At 34.9% G+C, this 23170-nt stretch overlaps 1 protein-coding gene across 1 annotated transcript in view; it reads right to left on the bottom strand.

Annotated features, from left to right (window-relative positions):
* DNAH5 (dynein axonemal heavy chain 5) overlaps positions 1-23170 on the bottom strand; it is a 193295-nt gene that overhangs the window by 50339 nt on the left and 119786 nt on the right. The window contains exons 50-58 of the mRNA XM_063451949.1: positions 22571-22794; positions 20418-20613; positions 10399-10571; positions 9947-10077; positions 8855-9008; positions 8492-8759; positions 2464-2695; positions 1917-2031; positions 882-1058 (exon numbers count right to left, since the gene is read on the bottom strand). Coding sequence (XP_063308019.1) covers positions 882-1058; positions 1917-2031; positions 2464-2695; positions 8492-8759; positions 8855-9008; positions 9947-10077; positions 10399-10571; positions 20418-20613; positions 22571-22794 — 1670 coding nt within the window. The remainder of the gene's footprint in view (positions 1-881; positions 1059-1916; positions 2032-2463; positions 2696-8491; positions 8760-8854; positions 9009-9946; positions 10078-10398; positions 10572-20417; positions 20614-22570; positions 22795-23170) is intronic.

The following is a 23170-nucleotide window of genomic DNA, read 5'->3' on the forward strand; positions in this document are numbered from 1 at the left end:
CCGAGTAAAATCAGTGTGGCTATGGAAAAAAGGTAAAACTCCTCTTTTTAAAGTAAAGAGACCTAAATTTTCATTTTACCACTATAGTTTCAGGAATATAGGTTTGTGGTCCTTTTAACCTCCATGAACACTTCTGCTTTTATAAGACATATTCATGGAGTAAGCAATTTATATGTACCTTATTTTGTACCTGGGTCTAGTTGCACCTCTGGCACCCATGACTTAGGCAGCCTGGAAATTTAAATTCAGTGGTTGCTCATCGCTCATCAGAAGGTTTGTGCTATGGTAACCATTAATGGCACTGGTTACTAAAACCAGCTATATATTTTAATATTATTAATATTTATAAAGCGCCAACAAATTCTGCAGCAATGTACAATGGGTGGACAAACAGACACATATTTGTAACCAGACGAGTTGGACACACAGGAACAGAGGAATTGTTGGCCCTGCTCAATGAGCTTACATGCTAGGGTGAGAGGGATAAATTGACACAAAAGGTAAAGGTAGGGTAAAAAAGTAGGTTGCTAGGATAGTATTCACTCAGGGTGAATATATAATATATACTCAAATATTTATACATTCTATAAATTTAATATATCATGGGTGATAGCTCAAAACAAACGTACCTACAAACTTTACCTTGGAATAAAAAATGAAGATTTAAAAGAGGACATTACTTCAGTCGAATTTGGTTAAAGAACAAAAAAAATTGCCAATACATTAATGTGTAAGAAACAGTACTGAGCTTAGTAGAATCATTATAATTATATCTTTCACCCTTCTCACATCAATTATACGGGTTTACGTAAAATTATATGTGTATAGAAATCCATGGAGCACCCAATGGCTAACAGTCTTCAAAATGAAATAATACTTACCAATAGAGCTGCTTCAGCTTCCTGGAGGGCAGGTTCAGCAGCTTCAAGCTTTTGTTTTGCAATGGCTTTGTCTGCTGAAATACTATCTACAATTGATTGAGCCTTGTCTTTCACTTTCTGTACTTCGGCTTTAACCTTTTCAGCCGCCTGTGCTTTCACAGTGACTTCTTTTAACACCTGATTGAACAGGAAGGATATTAAACAATACATTAAAGGTAAACTAGATAAAAGAGAGGGTACATAATGTTGGTTTAGAGAAAAATAGATAAAATGTTATGTGGAACTAAAAAAAATCAAGGGAAACATTATTTAGTTCTCTTACTATCCTCATATCTAGATTGGAAGGTTAAATTTCACAATGTCAAATTAAACATTACTATCTTAACTAAGACAAACTATTTCTTAAACTAGCATATTTCTTATATGTTTGGAGACCACCACACAGGTATACATTCTCCTAAAGATATTGGAACATTTAAATGTAACATATTTATCACACATCATGACCCAACACAATTACCGTCTGCAGATACAATTTATAATCTATTAACAATATAGAAAAGACATTCAATAATTTTAAGTGATTAAAAAGAGGAATAGCAATCCTGAAGACAACTAACATCACACATATAGTGAACAGTTTAACAGCACGATGTTAGACATCCTTAAAGGAACACTATAGCATTAGCAATATAAACGTGTATTCCTAACCCTATAGTGCCCTGGTTGCCATTCAGGTTACAAGCCCCAATAGCAAGAGAAAAAAAAGTATGTTTTCTCCCCCACAACAGCAGTCTTCGCAGCTGGCCCTGCCTCCTTGACGGAGATCATCAAGATCTCAGCTAATCTAATTCTTTGCCATGCAGCCAAAATGCCACGGTACTCCAATCAGATGATAAGACTATAGGTATTTTTACTTTGCAATTTTAATGAGATGAAGTGGTCTGGATGCCTATTGTATCCCTTTAAATCTTCATGAGTATTGTTATTTGTTTATTTTATAACAGCCAGTTAGAAACATAAAACACATCCTACCATGTCTGCCTTTTGATTGGCAACTTGCAATTCCTTTTCTTTCACCTCCAATTCCTTGCTCAAGGCCGCCACAGATTCAGAAGCTTCTTTCAGCTTTTCTAAACCTGTGTTCATTCTGAAAAGTATATTTTGTTAGTAACAGCATGCAGTCATTAAAATATTGTTTGATGCAATATAAAAAGTTAACTTTTTAGTTTACACACTCAGTTTAAATGTGGTCCCCTAGCCACACCTCCCCTGGCTATGACTCACATAGCCTCCCCACATACATCCTGAAAAATATATCTCAAGGCTAGAGCATGCATTAAAGTCATGTGTGTGTTTAAAGTTTAATTAACAAAGCAGGAGATTAGAACTTCTAAAGTATACACACTGTGCTTTACTTTTTAATGGAGGGCTATGTGAGTCACAATATACTAAATATCAGAAACACTGAGGTGTTCAAGTAAAAATACACATCTGCCAATAAGGCGGCCTTGGGCACATGGTCACTCATATTTTAAAATTAGTTCTAAAAAATGTGTTAGAAATAATGTGTTAAAATTACCTGTTTGCCAGTGTTTGTACTTCTGTATGTTTCTCTTTATAAATTGCTTTGTATCCTTGAATAAAGGATAAGTATGATTTAGGTGTCACATGAGTAGAACGACGATATCTTTGGAAATAATCTACACACTTTTCTGCCACTCCATCTTGGAATGAACCCATACACTCAACCACCTCTTTTTTTGTTTCCACAGTGCAGTCAATGTCATATGATGATAGGAAATGTTCAGACACTACAGAGGAAGATAAATATATTAATTACCCTGTTCAATAATGTAACAATGTAATGCTATGTGTGTAGAATTATAATAAACATAAATATATATATATATATATATATATATATATATATATACATATATATATATATATATATATATATATATATATATAAAATAGTATTGTGACAACCAGTAAACAAAAGATAATAAATAGAAATATACAATAAAAGTATGTGCCCAGCTCAGAGTACTGAAGAAGTCCCCAGGTGGGAGTCGCAGCGCATTGGCTACATTGGTTTACATAGGGGCAACACTTGTTTTATTGTATTTTTCTATTTTATGGTGATAGGGGATACACCATTATGTTTCACTATTAAAAAAAGAACATAATCAGCAAGACAATTTCAATAATATAGTAACAATGACCTATGCATAACTAGACAGCTAATATAAGTGAATAATAAAACCTACTGTAGAAGTATATTTCTGTATACTAGGATAGTTTAGCAAAGAGCTATTGATCAATTAATGCATCACAAACAATACAAAAAAAGTGGGGGTAACCCCTAAACTAAGTGTTATAGAGAAGAGAGGATGAGGTAAGTGGAAGGTATATTAAAGGAACTCCATAGACACCAAGGCCACTACATTTCAAAGAAGTGGTCTGGGTGCCATGTGCCCCTATTTTAACCCTGCAACTGAAAACATTGCCATTACACAGGAACATACGGATAGCCACTAAAGGTGCTTTTGCAAAAGAGTAAAACTCTGCTATATCTATCAGGTATGTAATTGGAACATTTTATTTGTAAGTAATATGACATGGTATGTCTTTTGAAATCAGAATACAAACATGTGTAATCACATGGCTCCCTTGAGACCGACTTGGCTCCAGCCATTTAAGAGTAGCTCTGTCCCTTACCCTTATGAGTAGCTCCACAACTTTATTCTTGCAAGAAGCCCCTTCCCCTTTTTTGGTGGGAGTTTATGAGATGCAAGAGAGAGAAAGAGAGAGAGAGAGAGAGAGAGAGGAAGTAGAACAACACCGTGGAAGGATAGAGAGTGTTTACTCCTACAAAAGCAGCAACAATTCATCTCCATTTAGACTGGCACACAGTAACGGTGGGCATACTGGACTGCCTGGGGTGAGGAATATAGGGTACTGTACTATCTGGGAGAGGTACTCTCACCAGTGCCTGTTGAATCACCATTATTATTCCACCAAATTCCAAGTAACGTTTGATGGTTTATTTCCAGCTTCAGAGTCTTCTTTGTCCCAGTGTTAGGAAGGTGTAGATCAGTTTATGTTGATCACTAGGTGGAGCCACTGTTTATTATCAATAAGTCCCAATCTCCCAATACCTCTGCGGCGGCTTAGAACTCCTGGTCACTTCCAACTCATGCAATGGTCCCTGAATTCCCAAGGCTACACCTCAGCGTGGAGCATAAAGGGGCTACATAAAGCAGTAATTCTCAAAAAACTGTGATTTTCAAAAAAGTGTTTTTCAAAAAAGCATTCTGAGGGGGGGGGAGCCAAGCGGCCGTGCTGAGCGGTCGCACATGAGAAGAGCTCCGTGCATAATCGCTCACAATCAGCCAAAATCGGGGCAAAAACCCACCAAATCGATGGTTAGGCGACCTGGTTTAGGGAGCCCTAAACCACAGAACCAAGCGACAAGCATCAACCCAAGTAAAGGCCGGGCAGAGATCTGCGGCTCCCGTCCGGGGTGATGGCAAAGCTAAAATGGCGGGAAAGAGGAGGCTAACGACCCGCCACAAACCTCGCCCCCACGGACCAAGACCAGCGGTGAGTTGTCCTACCCCCAAACAGGGACTTTGCAGTCTCACCACACCCTGGAATACCAGCACCCACCATGTGGATAACCCACACAAGAGACCGCGGAGACACAAAGCGGAACCTTGCCGCATTCCCACAGCACCCCTGAGAACTCATACCCAAGTAACTGACCTGCCTCACAAGCTGACGACAAAAGCGGCTCAGAATCAGACACCTTTTCCAGCTATAACACCCCTGCACAAGCGGGGCATAGGCTGAACTGACCACACCATCAAGGCACCAGCCCCCCCACCGCGAGATGCAGGCAGGTCGGGAGACTGGTACACAAACCTTACACACTCGAACTGGGACTCTCTCATGCAGATGATCTAGTTTTGCCTAAAACGCACTCCTAACATGACTTTGCGCAGCACCTTATAATGTGTTATGTTCATTTATATCACATGTAATTTAAGTGTGAACCTTAATGCATGCTAAAGTCACTAACGACCAGGAAAGCCTGTACTCTATAAGCCTGACAGCCTAAAACTGACTAACCATAATCTTTAGCGCAGATCATATGTTGTTGTAAGGTATCCTGTCCTGGCTAGTTGTGTACCCTGAAAAGCGACATCAACATATATATACATAAATGGGCAATATCTTCTAACGCCTAACTAAGGCAACACCATGCTAGAATAACTGCCCACCTAAGTTGTGTTAGTATTGTAAGCCTGAGTAACAACGCTCTTACCTTTAGAACTAGTCTCCTGTTATTTCATGTTACTTATGTTCCCTTGTTCTAACCTTGCACCTCACCTTCTCTGATAAGCAGTTCAGGAGTAAATACTTGAAGAGCGACGTTCATAAATATATAAAAATTTGCAATACCCTCTAATGCCTAACCAATGTAAAACCATGAGAATAACTGCTTACCCTTGCTGTTGTGGCATTGTTGTGGCATTTTTTTTTAATTCTTTATTTTATTTGTGCAAGGAAAAGACAAATCAGTCTTTTCCTTGCACAAATAAAATAAAGAATTAAAAAAAAAAAGAAGCATTCTGAACTAAATTTGAAATCATCCACTAATTAGTTTGTAAATAAAAATTCAAAGCAAATTTAGGTTTACGGTCAGCCTATTGCTCATGATGTAGAGCTGAACAAGAACATAAGCGGAATTGGAGAAAGTTGCCCTTTCATCTTATTTTTTATTTTAATTTACAATTCTGGGGTAGGTGCTGACTGTTATGGAGGAGAGACATGTTTTCCACAAGATCCTCTTGAATAATGCAATCCACAGCCCCAAACAGCCCCAACAGCTTGATCTAGGCACTAACAGCAACTCACCTTAATGGTTATTAGCTGCATGTACTGGAGCAAGCGACGGGAAAGGCAGCCAATCTCCCAGCTTGGAGCTATCCATTTACTGCTAATATGGAGCAAGTGTCCCCGTATCTTCCCCCAGTATCTTCCCCTGACTTGAGGCAACCACTACAGAGACTCAACTCACATGACAATGGCATACACCATGTGTCTCCCTTGACCTTCTGACTCTAATTTTGATGTGGTGTCCAAGCTGAAAGCTATCTGTGCTGAATTATTCAGATTCCTACCTCCGAGTACCAATATGTAGGCTGACTGAGCTTACTGCTGCACCACAACAGGAGTTTAAAGAATTATCGATACCTTTGGCCTAGCGGGCTGACTTGCTTTGCCTGACACATGGGGCTGGAGGCCTGAAGTGTTTCTTTATGCTGCAGAAATTTGTAGTGCCCTTGGAAGGCACTGGTTAACCGGGAACCCAGATTGGGCTATGAGGGGCCTTGATTCTTTGGACTCTTTTCTTTATACAGTGGTTAGGGGAAAAAAAATCACATATTATGGTACATTCCTACCACACTCTGTTTGACAGGCTTTACTTTGCTTTGTTTCATCTTGTTTCCTTTATTATAATTTAAATACTCCCTAACATGTATCCTAGAGAGTGCCTCCTAGGGAACTTAACTTAAATGTATCTGTTCTAGCTGCATGACAAAGCCTGATTTTTTTTTTCTCACCCTTGTGTAGTTTCTTTAGTAAATTCAGTTACTTTGTTTTAGTAAATTATTTTTGGTTTATATTCTGACTTTTACTTACCTAATGTGTCTTATACGTATAAAAATGTGTTTTCTCATCCACCTTTTATGCTATGCCTATTCTGACTACTATTGTTGTATTTATACTCGCTAAAATGTTTAAGAACTACTGTAATGTTTCGTAATGAACACCAAAAAAAAGATTGACAAATTTCTTATTTTTTTAAAATTACATTCCATTCTATTGACAGTTGCCAACTTAGGCTTCAATTTAATATTGTTGGATAAGACTTTCAAATTATTTAATATTTTTAATATTTTGGGTAAACTTTTAAAAAATATATATTTTTAATTATCAATATGTATATATAAAAATATATTTTTTTAAATTACATTTCAAAATTCGATGTACCGTATATACTCGAGTATAAGCCGAGTTTTTCAGCACATTTTTTGTGCTGAAAAACCCCAACTCGGCTTATACTCGAGTCACTGTCTGTATTATGGCAATTTGCATTGCCATAATACAGACTGGGGGCTGCAGAGATCTCACTTACCTCTCCTGCAGCTCCTGTCAGCTCTCTCCTCCTCCCCGGCGGTCCGTTCAGCACCTCGGTCAGCTCCCAGTGTAAGTCTCGCGAGAGCCACGGGGTCATAGTGCGGCTCTCGCGAGACTTACAGTGTGAGCTGACAGAGAAGCTGCACGGACCGGCGCGGAGGAGAAGGGAGCTGACAGGAGCTGCAGGAGAGGTAAGTGCTCTCCGACAGCCCCCCCCCCACTGAACTGCCAATGCCACTGGACCACCAGGGAGTGAGAGCCCCCTCCCTGCCATGTATCAAGCAGGGAGGGGAGACGGAAAAAAAAATATTAATATAATAAAATAAAATAATATTTATAAAATAAAAAAATAATTGAAAAATAATAATTGAAAAATAAATAATAGTAATATAATAAATATGAATAATAATAATTAATAAAAACAATAATCAAAATGCCCACCCCCCACCAACACATACACAAACACACACTGCATCACACACTCACACTTCATTCATATACACACACTGCATCACACACACTCGCACTTCATTCATACACACACACTGCACTCACACACACACTGCACTCACACACACACACTGCATTCATACACACACACTGCATTCATACACACACTGCACTCACACACACACTGCATTCATACACACACACTGCATTCACACACACACACTGCATTCACACACACTGCACTCACACACACACTGCATTCATACACACACACTGCACTCACACACACACTGCATTCATACACACACACTGCACTCATACACACACACTGCACTCATACACACAGACTGCACTCATACACACACACACACTGCACTCATACACACACACTGCACTCATACACACAGACTGCACTCATACACACACACTGCACTCATACACACACACTGCACTCATACACACACACTGCATTCATACGCACATACTGCATTCATACGCACACACTGCATTCATTCGCACACACTGCATTCATTATATACACACACTGTTAATAAATATTCAATTAACAATTTTTTTAGGATCTAATTTTATTTAGAAATTTACAAGTACAAGCTGCTGCATTTCCCACCCTAGTCTTATACTCGAGTCAATAAGCTTTCCCAGTTTTTGGGGGTAAAATTAGGGGCCTCGGCTTATATTCGGGTCGGCTTATACTCGAGTATATACGGTAATTTTAAAAGTTTAGTCAAAAATATGAAAGCGTTTGAAAAGCATATCCAAAAATATGAAATTGAGGCCTATGTTTGTATTAGAATTCTATTCTGCTGTTCCATATGTACATTCTACATTATTATGTAAACTGTTAGGTATTGATCACATCATGCAATATATATATATATATATTTAAACACTATATATTAAAAAATATATAAAGTATGCAAAGTTACCAGCAATTAAGGCATCCTTGGGCCATCTGCTAAACCAGTCCATTGTACAACCAGAAATAAGTGCAGGAAACTTAAGTGCTCGATTTCTAAACTTTTCGCCAACGGGTGAAAAACAAAGCACCACATGAAGATTTTGCCGGACTCGTGACATGAAAAAGTCATATAAGTTTTCATTTGTTGGAGGCCGGCGAGGGTATTCTTTTTTCATGACAGGGATAAGGTCACTGGTAATTTCATCAATTTCATCCCTTGCAAACAAATTAGAAACCTACAGAAAATAACAGTTTTAGATCAAATCATAAAAAGAGAAACCATGCCAAAAAGCATTAAACATTGACTAACGTTATAAATATTATATACTACCTCTCCTGAAGATAACACATTATTCATGTATTCCAAGAATGACTCATCTTTTATCTCATTGTCAGTAAAGATAAAAGTGATGCCTTTGCCTTGCTGGCCAGCAGTCCGGTATAGGATCTTCAGGTCTTCCATAAGATTTGTAGTGTTGTAAGATCTTTAAAAACAAGACAGTAAAACTAATTAGATTTAAAGACAAATTAAGTTGTGGTGTTCAGTTTATCATACTTTAAAAAGTTACAACAGTTAATAATTTACTTTTAATTTACATTTAATATTGTATTGGTTTGATGCCTAAAGCGATGCTTAATTGGAAGATTGCATTGCAGTGAGTATTAAATCTAACATATGTTTCCAATTACAATTATATTTTTTCAAACTACATCTATCACAATGAAAATAATATAACTATAACTTACCAGTAAAATCTTGTTTTTTCCAGTACATTTAAAATTTGGTAAAGTTTAGCTCTAATATAAAAAATGTATTCACAATATTCTATATATAGTTAGAATTTTGTCTCCACAGATATAATCAATGTTCAATGCAAGTAACAATTATGCAGTACCTTTTACAAATGTAACATTATACTATTGGTAAAAGGATCCTTCTTGACGTGTGATTATTTGTTTTTGCAACTGTTTCGGACTAGGTTTTTTTGCCTTCTTTTGGATCAACAGCAAAAACAAATGTGAGGAACGCTGAACTTGATTTAGTCATATTTAGTCATACTGATTTTCCTCTTTAAAAAACAACTTGTGCTATTTTCCTTATCCATTGAAAGTTTAATTATACTTATTTTCCATTATTTCAATTACATGAATTCAGCAATAACATTCGAATGTATCTGAACATCACTACTTCAGTGTTAGCAATGTACAAGGGTGAGTACAACCAAAAGAAAACGAGATTACAATATCCTTTTTTGTGTTTTAAAATTATAATGTAGTATACAATATTTCTGAAATTACGCATTTTTCTTAATATTAGCCTACCACAAATAGGTATCATTTTTCAAAGATACCACAGGACTTTTACCAAACATAACCAAAACCAAGTAGAGAATCTCTTGCTTTTCTATTTAGAAGCGCCTACCTGGTTAAAGTGATTTGAAATGCCTTGTAACCCGCAATGTAAGATGCAAGTTTAGTTAGGCTCTGTTTTCCTGAACCACCAACTCCAACAAGTAGTGCATTTCCTCCTGGAGTGCGAAGGATTCGTGAAATCTTAAAAGAGTTGATAAAAGAAAATAATTACAGATCCAACAATAAACATTTTTTAATATGACTTTATAGATTCACATACAGTAACACTAATGTAATTATTACACAATAATTCTCATGTCTGCTGTTGGGTGTAGCACCCTATTTCTAATTGTCTAAACTAGAACACATTTCAAAATGACAAATCCTGTCAATCATTCTTTGGACTGCACAAAACCATTTTATTCTCTATAGGAAAACTGGACAAATGCACTTTTCCCAAAAAAGTGTATTATACATTTTCTTAGACTTAAGAATATAGGACTACAAAACAATCAATTTTACCTTTATCAAGTGAATCATGGCATCTCTGAAGAAGACCATGTCCATTCCAGCTCCACGAATGCTTTCATTGAACATTTGAAGGAACATGTTCAAGCGTTCCTTTAGCTGATCAAATGATGCAATAGGTTCATAAATTTTAGGCATGTCAAAATCTGCGTCTTCAGGTTCTTCGCCTGTATTGGAGAATAATAAAATACATATTCACAAAGATAATAAATTCAATAAAAGATCAATTTGAAAAAAAAAAAAACCAAGACTATTTTCAGGAAAAAAAGCAAATAAAAAATGTCTTTAGTTTAGCCAATCCATGCATAGAAAGCCTAATGTACACACTAACAGCAGACTAATAAGTAGCTATGCATATGTCCTCATCATATTCCCTGTTAATTTGTACAAAGATTGGTATGTCAAACATAATAGCTTTGCTAGATGTTCTGTTATTATCCGTGAAGTTCTGGACACACAAGTGCACACTTCAGCGCATCAATCTGTCCAAACCCCTCCTTTCTGTTGCAGATTTATTTTGCAACTAGTAATTTCATGAAAAATTGGTTACTCACACAATTCTAAGTATAATGATTAATTTTGCTGAAAACGTTCACTCCATGGCACTTCATGAAGTACACAACTCTTAATGACAAGAACTAAACATGTAGTGACGACAATGTAGTCTAGGCACTCAGGATCTTTTTTTAAACAGCAGTTTTATTGGAGAAACACGGCAAACACTTTGTCAAGCTGTTGTGCTGGGGATCTATTCACAGTGATATAATGAAATTGCAAACATTAGGGTCAAAATCTGCAAACTTTTTTTAGATAGTTTAACATACACTTTAGTCCGTCAGCTCATCAACTGATCACAATTAAAATAAATAAAGCCTGTCTTCAATACTAATTTCTGTGTCCACTTGCACCCAACTATAAAACTATAGTGGCAAGTAATAGTCAGAAGTCACTCCACATATACACAAACTGTGTAGAACTTTTGCTGACTTCCAACAGGGTTTCTCACTCAATTACACTGGCTCTAATACCAGGTAAGTAAATTGACCGCTATGCTTATACAGAGGTTAGACAGACCGATTACTCACAATTAAACTCGCCAAAAAGTACAAACATCTTTCATGTAGCAAGTACAAAATAAAACCAAACTGAGAACATTACAAAGCACTCAGACTGTGAAAAAAGATAGGTGTTTAGCTAGCATTAATAATGAATTCTTCATAATCCTTTGGAAATACAGAAAACATATTGTCTTGGTTTTATTTGTGTGATTTATAATGCATAGGGTTTTACTGCTTCTATAACTTTTAGATGTATCTATTATAGTTTTATTTTTTTTTTTATCTTTTTAAACAAATCGTCTTGAAATAGGCAGTAAGACTGTTTGAAAGTGTTCCAGAGAGAAACATTAAATTTTAGAACAATGTTTCAGTGAGGAATTAGCAGAATATTGTTTGAGGCAAGGCGCATTAGATGTGTATTATACAAATGGAATGAAATTGAAATATTTGGTGTAATAAAATCATATTTTATTTCCCCAAGCAATTGCATAATACAGTGATGCAGACTGCAGAACTATATACAAATTATTTTTAATAAATAAATGAGAATTTCACTGAGTAAAGAAACAAGTAATAGATTGTATTTAACCTTCGATTTTAAAACAAAAATGCATGCAAATAATAGGGATTTGCAAGAAACATGGTAACATTAAACAGACTAAACAACACAGGAAGCTGGCTATGAATAAAAAACTGAATTGGCAAGACGAGCAGCCCAAAGAACTGCTAGTGTGAATAAACATGGGACCAAAAAGTATTTAAACATTTATGTATTAATCCCTTCACGAACATATTAGCATAACAAAGATTTGAAACAAAGCATGCATAGTTAGCATATAAACATAAAAACACAGAAATATTGCGCATATGTGGCTTTGCAAACAGATTTAAATTTTAAATTATATGAACCTACATAATTTTTATTCTTTACTTATTCATTCAGCTTTCATAAAAATATAAGGGAAATAAAAAGCCTATTTCAAATAGTGTCTGAATGTTAGTATAAAGGAAAATGCTATTTTTCTTAAACACAGTACATATGACAAAAATAGATAAATAAAAATGTGTATTTGTAAGGACCCTAAATGCACTACTAGCAGTACTGCTTAAAAAGTGCAACAGGATGTAACATTGATGCCAACATTTGAGCATAATGTCCATGTACAGTAAATACCGTTAAATCATATATTTCTAAACTAATGGTATTTAAAAGTGCTACAACAATCCTTATCAATCTCTGGACTGCTATTGTAATGCCAACAGTGAAATAGTAAAGCCTTCTTAGGGAAGTTCTTTCCCCTCACTGACAGTAGGAATTATATGATCACTTTAAACTTCCTTTCAGCAAACTGGCAAGCATTATTTAAGTGATTGGTGTTTTCTGGCAGAGGAACGTGATCTTCTACATGCTGTTAAGCATAACTAGATTATAAATGAGGGTGAGTGAGGCTTCATAGTCTAGATTAATTCTGCAAATTGCGTAAAAATAAAAATTATTTATACTTGATTTAAGTAGTGAAGTGGTTAAAAAAGAAAGACGATCTCAAAGATACAAGTTGAAATGTATCAAAAACAATTTTTAAAAAGAGGGGTTCAAATTTTGAATAAATAGTACATTGAAATAGATGCTTCCTGGGAGTGCAACCTTAATACACTAATATCAATACTGCACTCATTACTGCACCAGGTATACCCCATAAATTCACTGAATTAGTCAATTCCACTTAAAAACAAATACTACCCAAATACTTACATTACTTCTAAATCTAGTCCTAACCCTCACCCTATCCCTAATGCAAGCACGAATTGTAGTATGTAGACTAAAAATACTGTGTAAAACCCATTGTAAAGAGCTCTGGAATTTGCTGGTGCTATATAAATAATAAAATAATAATAATATAAATTATACATGATTCATTAGAGAAATATAATGACATATGACATGAGCCAACTCAATCTTTGGTTTCACTCAGTGGTATTATTTTCCTATAATGAACATCTCATGAACAAGAATAACGTTTGTATAAGGCATTTGAAATGTTTAAAGAAATAAAGGGAAAAATGGGAAAATAAAGAAATATCTTGGTTGGGTCGTATACAAACAATAAAAATGATGATTTTGCCCCATATTCTATATCTTTTTCGGACATTACCAATTGCCATTCCAAATACCATACTTCGGAAGTTCCAGGCACTTATCAATGCGCATATCTGGAAAAGGAAACCCCCACGAATCGCACAAGACCAGCTTTGGCCCCCATTTGCTAAAGGGGGTTTAGGTGTGGTTTAGGTGTTCCAAATGTCAAAACTTATTATAAGGCTACACTACTTGCTCAAGGTCTTTCAATACTTGAAAGGGTTTCTCCTCCGTTATGGCTGGCACTAGAAAGTGCACGGTTTTTACAAGGCTCATTATCGTTCGCACTATGGTCTGGGAATATAGTACCTAATAAGGCAATAGAGTTGTTCCCAACCACAAAAACTCTTCTCCATATATGGAGAGAGTCAATTTTTAAACTTTCAGTAGGACAAGATTTATTATTTGTTGCACCCCTGCAAACTCTGTTTTTACGCCAGACCTGCAGTTGGAACCTTGGACACAGCTAGGCGTATGCCATATACGGTCATTACTTAATGGCTCAGGTGCTAAATCATTTCCCGAATTGGTTAAAGAGTACTCCCTACCACCCAGAGAAATATTCACATATCTAAGGATTAGGAATATTCTATACACAAACAAAATTAAAGAGATTCAGTCGCCAGCACCGTTTGCAATAAAATGCATGAGGAAATTGCCTAACAGCAAAGCATTGTCTTTTTGTTATAATACTCTGCTAACACAGGAGGAACCTAAGAAACAGAAATATGTTTTCAAATGGGAAAGTGATTTAGGGGAATCATTCCCGCTAACAACTTGGTTTCAGGCACAAAGGAAAACTAAAGAGGTTTCCTGTAGTCTTAATCACTGGGAAACTTACTGCAAAATTATTATGCGTTGGTATTGGGTGCCAGCCAAATTAGCACATATTTTCCAGGGACGAGCAGCTTATGCTGGCGTTGTTTAAAACACGAAGGGTCTATACTCCATATCTTTTGGCTTTGCCCGAACATTACTAAACTATGGGAGGATATAGAAAACATTTTAGGATAGCATTGAAGGTTACTATTCCATTCAGACCAGAATGTTTTTTACTCCATATATTTCCTATACAACTTAAGGAATAAGCAATATATATGATTATCCATTGCTTAACAGCAACAAAAATTACCATTGCTTATAAATGGAAACAAACACCAACAATAGCAGAGGTCTTGAGCAGATTTGATTCTTTTAGCCTCTATGAAAAAATGGCAAGCAGAGTTAAGGGTAGAGAGGATCTATACAAACGAAGATGGCATCAGTGGTTGGAAATAAGAGATAAGTATGTGCCAATGATAAATATTGCTACATAGCCCTTAAAAATAAATATGAAAAGAAAAAGAGAAAGGAAAGAAAGAAATCTTTTTAATTTTTTGAAATTTTTATTTCCCCCTCCCCAAGGCAAGATAATGGTTTGCAATTTATGTAAGAGAGATAAATGATACTGCATGTGATGATATTGTTTATAAATCTATATGCAATTGGCAAAAATGTTATGGTCTGTTCCCCTCCCCTTGTTTTTCTTTTCTGTATCCTAAGTATTTGATTGGTTTTTTTTGGGGGGGGGGGGGGGAGGAGGGGGGGTCATATCGTCAATGACCAATGTAATCAACATAAAAATGTAAATAAAAACAAGATATAAAAAAAAAAAGAAAGAAAGGGATACTGGTATATGTGAGATTTTTTGCACAATTATTTATGCAACTAAAATACAACTGTTAGGCTGTGTTGCACATACATCCTATGATTTGTGAAATGCTGGGTAAGCATGTCCAATAAATGGCATAATGTGAAGATAATTTAGGAAGAAACTGGCACAAGAGCCCATAAGTTACATTTAAGCTACACTTGCTGTGACTAAATATTAAATGTAATTCTACAGCTTATTATATATATTATTTTTATTTTTTTATTTTTTTTACAGACAGCGGCTATACAAGAATTTCAAGAATGGAGTGGAGATAACACATACAAAACAGGGTAAATGTGTTTAATAGAAAAAACTAATTTCTTCAATTATAACTAATCCACAGGCAGTAAAATATTATTTCAGTTGACACTACCATCCATTTAAATATTTTTCTTCACTTCAACACATTTAAACTATATTTTAATTTCCATTTATTTAAAATATAACATGTAAAATGGCATTAAAAGTTCAACATATGTCATTAATCATACTATCTCCAAATAAATCTTCTTTGAGAAATTATGAGATGTGATATATGTTAGACATGTATTCCTAATGCTTTATTGTCCTGTAGCTGTTTAGGTGCCCCCCACCCCCCACTGAGCATATAGATAAGGGTAGATTAACTTACTTTTCCCCCAACTCCATGGCCTTTTTGATTAGATCAACCAATCCAGCGTTTGTTTTCCCATAGGTAAGCATTGAAAAGAACATGTGTGGTAATTTGCTAAGTTATACAATCAAATGCTGCTCTAGAGGCAGCATTTGATAGAGAACCAAATTTGATGCAATTCTCACTGCCGAAGCACATTTGGTGGATGTCAGGAAGACAGCCACTAGAAGTGTTAAACCCTTGAATAGAACATGGTAGTTTTACATTGCAGGATTAAAACTACAGAGCCCTTTTTTCCCTAAAAAAATAAATATAATAATAAACTACAAAGCCACTGCACCCAGAACACTTCACTGAGATGAAGTGGTCTGGGTCCCTTAAGTGGTCCTTTAAGCACACAAATATGTGCAACAAATAAATTGGACAAATATAAATTTGTTTCTACATTTACTAGGATTAAAACAATTGAATAATCACAGAGTACATAATGTCACAGAGCATGAGATGATGACTGCCAATGCCAAACAGGTTGCTAAGCACTCAAAGCCTTCACTGCTTCTAAACTACAGCATAGCATCTAGTTATACAACACTTTCATAGCTTGAAAGTGACATTGCACTTACCTTTACCTGGGCTTCCACCCAACTTGCCTATTTTAAAATAAAATGAAAGTTGTAACATGAATCAACTCCCACTAAAAACCTAGGACAACAAGGATATGTGTACAGCTACATCTACAATGAACACAATGAAATATCTTGCTACAGAGATATAGATCACCAACTTGATTATGGCAAACATTGCTAAAAAGGTACATTTTAATAAATATATAAAGAGGTATCAATAATTGTGTTTTTCTGGCTCAATTTCATTGCTATAATACTTTATAAACTTGAAATTAATTCACATAGCTTAAATGGCAATTTACTTATTAGTAATTAGACGTGTATATGGTTTTCAAAAGAATTGCAAGTTGTCCAAATTTAGGGTGGTTGGTGTTTCAACCGACTATCTATGTACTGCAAACGCTATATGGACGAATCACCAAACATCCAAAATAGACAATAGGCAAACCATTTTATTAGTTTCGCTACCTTGAGTTCCGGCTGTGTTTAATATAGAATATATCAATATAGATTTTATTTTTTACTGCTTCTACATTTTTCCCTCTATTGGTTACTCACTTAATCTGTTAACAGAATGGTGCAAATAGGTATATATATATATATATATATATATATATATATATATATATATATATATATATATATATATATATATATATATATATATATATATATGTATGTGTGTGTGTGTGTATTTATATGCATTTATCAATGTACTACAAAATATTTACATAATATTTATGTTATGTATATATTTAGCAGAACATGGATATGTGCCTTTACACACCATCCAAATGTGCACATTGGTCAGATCTCACACAGGAATGCCAAATAAATAGAGCACCACCCTTGATATTGAAGTACCTTAACCCCTTGAGGACAGCTGACAGTTCAGGGCAGTCATCAGAAACATCCCCCTGAACTGTTGCTCCCGGTGTGAGGGGACTGCCTGACAGCCTAGGCAGTCCCCCCTCAGTGAATTAGGACCCTGCAGCCATGTGATCGCTCTAAGAGTGGTCACATGGCCGCAATAGGTTTACAAGTATCTGCCTGCAGGGGGACTGCCTATGCCAACAGGCAGTGTCCCTGCAAGTGTAAAATAAAATTTAAAGAATTGTTAATGAATAAAAATATAATTTTATATATATATATATATATATATATATATATATATATATATGTGTGTGTGTGTGTGTGTGTGTGTGTGTCTATATACATATAAGATATGTCTATATTATAACTATATAATATATCTTGTGTATTTTGATATATCTATATATACTTAGAATGAAATTATATATACATCTATGTATATATAAATCGAAATAGTACAAAATATATATATATACATATACATATACAAAATTACATAACTAATTTCATAAATATAGATGTAGACTTTAAATATATATATATTTAAATTCTACGTGTATATTTATGTAATATTTTTACATAATTAAGTAATTTTATTGATTGCAATTTGAGGGACCTGCCTGACCATCTAGGCTGAAAATCCAGAGAATTTAATTTGCTAGCACTGTATTAAACCCTGTAACTTTCTATGACACCCTAAAACCTGTACATGGGGGTTACTGTTTTACTCTGTAGACTTTGCTGAACACAAATATTAGTGTTTCAAAATAGTAAAACGTATCACAGATATTATATTGTCAGTGAAAGTGACTTTGATTGAATTTTTGCACACACAAACAGCTCTTTTACTGATGATATAATTGTTGTGATACGTTTTACTGTTTTGAAACACTAATATTTGTGTTCAGCAAAGTCTCCCGAGTGTAACAGTATCCCCCATGTACAGGTTTTATAGTGTTTTTGAAAGTTACAAGGTCAAATAAAAAGGTCAAATGTTTTGACATTGAAAATTGCCAGGTTGGTTATGTTGCCTTTGAGAGCGTATGGTAGCACAGGAATGATAATTACCCCCATGATGGCATACCATTTGCAAAAGAAGACAACCCAAGATATTACAAATGGGGTATGTTTAGTCTTTTTTAGTAGCCACTTAGTCAAAAACAATGGCCAAAGTTAGCGTTCATAATTTTTTTTTACATTTTGAACACACAAACCATTATAAATGCTAGCTTTGGCCAGTGTTTGTGACCAAGTGGCTACTAAAAAAGACTGGACATACCGCATATTGAATACCCTGGGTTGTCTACTTTAAAAAAATATATATGTACATGTGAGGTGTGATTCAGAGATTTATGACAGATAACAGTGTTACAATGTCACTACTGATACATTTTGAAAAATATATATTTTGAAACCGCAATTTCCTATTTGTACTTATAGCCCTATAACTTGCAACATAAAAAGCAAAAAAGCATGTAAACACTGGGTGTTTTTAAACTCAGGATAACATTTTGAATCTATTTAGCAGGTTTCTTTTTTTCCATTAGCTTTTGTAGATAAGTAAATTTTCAAGTAAAAGTCAAAAAAACGTTTTTTTTTTCAATTTTTCACCATTTTTTTAAAAGTAAATTACATGACATGATACAAATAATGGTACGTAAAGAAAGCCCTTTTTGTACTGGAATAAAAACCAATATATAACATGTATGTGAACAGTAAATGAGAGGGAGGAAAATTACAGCTAAACACAAACACCACAAAAGTGTTAAAACAGCTCTGGTTCTTGACGTACAATATGGCCAAAACAGTCTGGTCCTGAAGGGGTTACTATCTTCATTGAAAAAATACATATGCTGGAGATCAAGAGGGAATCGTCTCACTGAGAAAACTAGTCAACTAGTCTGGAGTCAATTTTGACAGTTTCTAAAAGAGCCAATTTCAATAGAAATCAAATTGTAGAAATGGGGCAAAAACTGTCTCCATTTCTGTAACTGCATCCATTAGCTCTACAAAGCTACCAGAAGTGGCAGGCATGCTGAAGTGGAATGCACCTGCCTTCCTCCCAGTCCAGAGGCTTCTCAATAAGACTGAATGGCTGTGTTTGGGAAAGAGTGAAAGGCTTGCACAGACAAGCTGTTTTTTCATATAGTCCCAAAAAAAAACATTCAAGAAAAAAATGCTGATATCTTCCTTTGGGGGTACATCTAATAAATAGTTTTAAAAATTATAATTAAATAGATTCAATGAAATGTTCTTTTAAGGTCAGCTTTTAGATATAATATAGGTGACCATATATCTGACTTCCTGGAATAGCAGTTTGAAACAACCGGAGCAGATAAAAAAAATGATTTAACTGAGGGTTTGTCCTCAACATATGGTCTAACATTCTTACCCCACAAGATGACATACAACTAAAAATGTTAACGATTTAGGAATAGCCAATAAAATAAATGTGCATCGCCTATAAAACTTCACCTATCATGCAAGTATTATTACCAAAGTTCAACTTCACACAATTTATGTTTTGACCTTTGTCCTTTAACCTAATCAATCGTCTCATTGTGCCCTGCCATCACTGAACTACTTAGCAGCCTCTACAAAAATACACATTTCCAATTCTAAGTAGATGATACATGGTGTAGTGAAAAACCCATTGTGTGAGGTGACCAAAACCACAAATGCAAATGTTTCAAGCAACACCCCTTCAGCCTGAATGCTGGTCCTTTCAAAAGTAAAAAGTGAATTGCAAAGCCACCCACAATTTCCAGAATTTGGTAGCTACTAACATTTTGGAAAGTCAGAACTGTAATAAATTAGAATTTTAAAGATGCTAATATTGGAGCCAATGATATTTTAGAGATTATAATAAAAGTAGAATTAAGCCCAACATCTTGTTTTCTCACACTTAATAGATGCATACCAAATACACATAAAAGAAGAAACAAAATATTTGATAAACCAGTTATATCACATATCTAAAACTATTTTGTCTGAGCTTATAGTTTTCACATACCTGTTGCCTCAGGTGCATCTCTTAGAAAGTCAACAAAATAATCATCAGTGGCAAGGTCTGTAGATTTTCTCCCTTCACCAAATTCATCCTCTACCAATTTCAACAATGTTTTATCAAACCAATCTACATCTTCTGGAGTTGTAAATCGATCTGCAATAACACGTTTACATTCATGTTTCCAGAGCTTGACCAACACCTGTTAAGGACACGTTCAAAACAATTATTAAGATTAAAATGAAAAAATAAAATTTACAGAGAATCTTATACATACCGTATGCAACACAAGATAACTCAGTTTCCTAAATTATGTCTGTGTATTTATATAATAAAAGGCTTTGGTTTATTAAAACCCTTTCCAAACCATTTAGCTACAGAAGTCACCATTAAGGTCTATGGTATTTTTTGTAGATAAATCATCTGGGAAAAAAATTCGAACAGTATTGAATCATTTGGAATGTTTTTTAAATTAAGGCAATAGTTACAAATGGTACAACTTGCAGTGGGTTCCCCAAGCATAATTGGGATATTAATAAAATGACATGGACTACAGTTGGTAGGGTACACGTTAACTCACATGCCTAATTACTTCACATGGACACTGCTTTTGTCAAAAAAGCTTGTGTTATAAATGTCTGAGACATTTTATATTGAATCCAGGCCCTTTCATAGAACAATAGAACAGCATATTTGTAAAGAAACTTTATACATCATAACAGTCATAGGTTACGGTGAAGATAAGCACCTTGTCTCCATCTTTCTGCAAACAGTTTCTTAAAACTGCAGCACTTTTAAAAGAAAATAAAGCATGACTTACTTTATATTACAGTCACCTTTTTGTTGTGGTACCTGTACAACATTGGTGATGTGTTTTAGTAATTACAAGAAGTATGGCACATACAAAACATATTTTTTTTAATTTTGTTGTATGAGTCACCAGAGCAGATTGCTCTACAGAACTAGGGGAGGACATAGATACATACATAGATACACACATAGATACACATACATAGATACATAGTTACATAGCTGAAAAGAGACTTGTCCATCAAGTTCAGCCTTCCTCACGTGCTATATTTGACCCTGTAACTTCCCAAAACACCATAAAACCTGTACATAGGGGGTACTGTTTTACACGTGAGACTTTGCTGAATACAAATATGTGTATTTTATTGCAGTAAAAGCAAACAGTATTATGACATTGACAGTTAAAATGTCATGTAGAACTAAAAAAATAACAAAATGTCTTATTTTCTCCCATTTTTTCATATTAAATTATGTTTCATAGCTAAATATTTGATATTAAATGAAAGCCCTGTTTCCCCTGAATAAAATGATATATAATAAGGGGGGTGCATTTAATATGAAAGAGGTGAATTACGGTTGGACAGACATATAGCGCAAATGCCAGGTTTTGTTTACGTTTTGTTCTGTTCACAACGTGAACATTTGGCTCAGTCCTTAAGGGGTTAAATATCCTACTTTCAAGCAAATTCCAGTGAGCAAGCTCTGGGAGTCAATAGTGTGTTTATATTGGCAATACAAATCGCACACAGGTGGAAATTCCCCCTAATTAGCTCAGCCGCAGCAGCAGCACCCCCCATATATATATAGAAGAAAAGAATTAAAACAGCAAGGAGAAAATTATAATATAAAAAAGAGGAGAAAAGTTGTAAAACAGCAAATAATGAAAATATATATAAGAAAAAGATCAAAAGGTTTTTAAATTAAAACAGCAATGAGAAAAATATAAATAAAAAAGGGACAAAGTTTTAAATAAAATCAGCAAAGAATAAAAATATCTATAAAAAAAGATTTATCTTTCTAGAAAGAAAGTTTTAAATAATAATAAAAAATACAAACATGTAAACCTGCTTTTTCACTTTTAGCAGAGTCACTTGGTATTAACTAATACCAACCACAGTCCACCAGTTCTCCAGTTGTTTCAACGCCTACTTAAAAGAGACTACTTTAAATAGCCTACTTTCAAGCAAACTCCAGTGAGCATAAATCCAACAAATAAATCCAAACAAATCAAAACAATAATTTGCTTTCCCCCTAAATTAAACAAACAAAACTTTTTAACCCCAATGCCGATACTGTACAACTTTCAGTGTTTTGCTGTATAATTTTACATGCAACTGCCAGTTACTTACTGTATGATCTTTAATTACTTCAGAAGTAGAGTTTAACATCCCCTGCCAAATTTTGGAAAGATCTCGAAGGTTAAATATATAATGAAACTTGGCTGGAGTGGGTAACATTTTGATTTTAGTCAACTGCCATAATTTCCGAGTCAATGGCACAAGCTTTATCACAGCTCTTTTTATATCATCTGTAAATCCTCTCTGAGAACAGTAATGACCTTGTCCAATGACACCTAAAAAAAGAGCAAAATATAAAGTAAAAAATGTAGCTTAAATATAACTTTGTTTTGAATAAAAATTATTCCTGAATCTGAGTAATGACAACTCTGCATCTTTGGAGTGTGTAAATATATTCTAATCATATTCTAGATTTTCAATTTAAAGTAAATAATTGGATGTCTGTCAGCATTTGTCATGCAAAGTGAGGATTATTTTGTCCCCGCATTGCAGAGGTTAACCTGACTATTACTTGGGTCTGGATCTGGGTCTCTGGCAGGAGATATTTGCCTTTTGATTAAAAAACATTGCTCTATCTGTAGGAATTGACAACTCCATAGTGAGTAATCCCTGCCCCCCTACTCCTTAGTACATGTTGCCAAGTTCTGCCAG

This window comes from Pelobates fuscus, chromosome 4 (genome assembly GCF_036172605.1).
Source record: "Pelobates fuscus isolate aPelFus1 chromosome 4, aPelFus1.pri, whole genome shotgun sequence".
Classification (NCBI taxonomy): domain Eukaryota; kingdom Metazoa; phylum Chordata; class Amphibia; order Anura; family Pelobatidae; genus Pelobates; species Pelobates fuscus.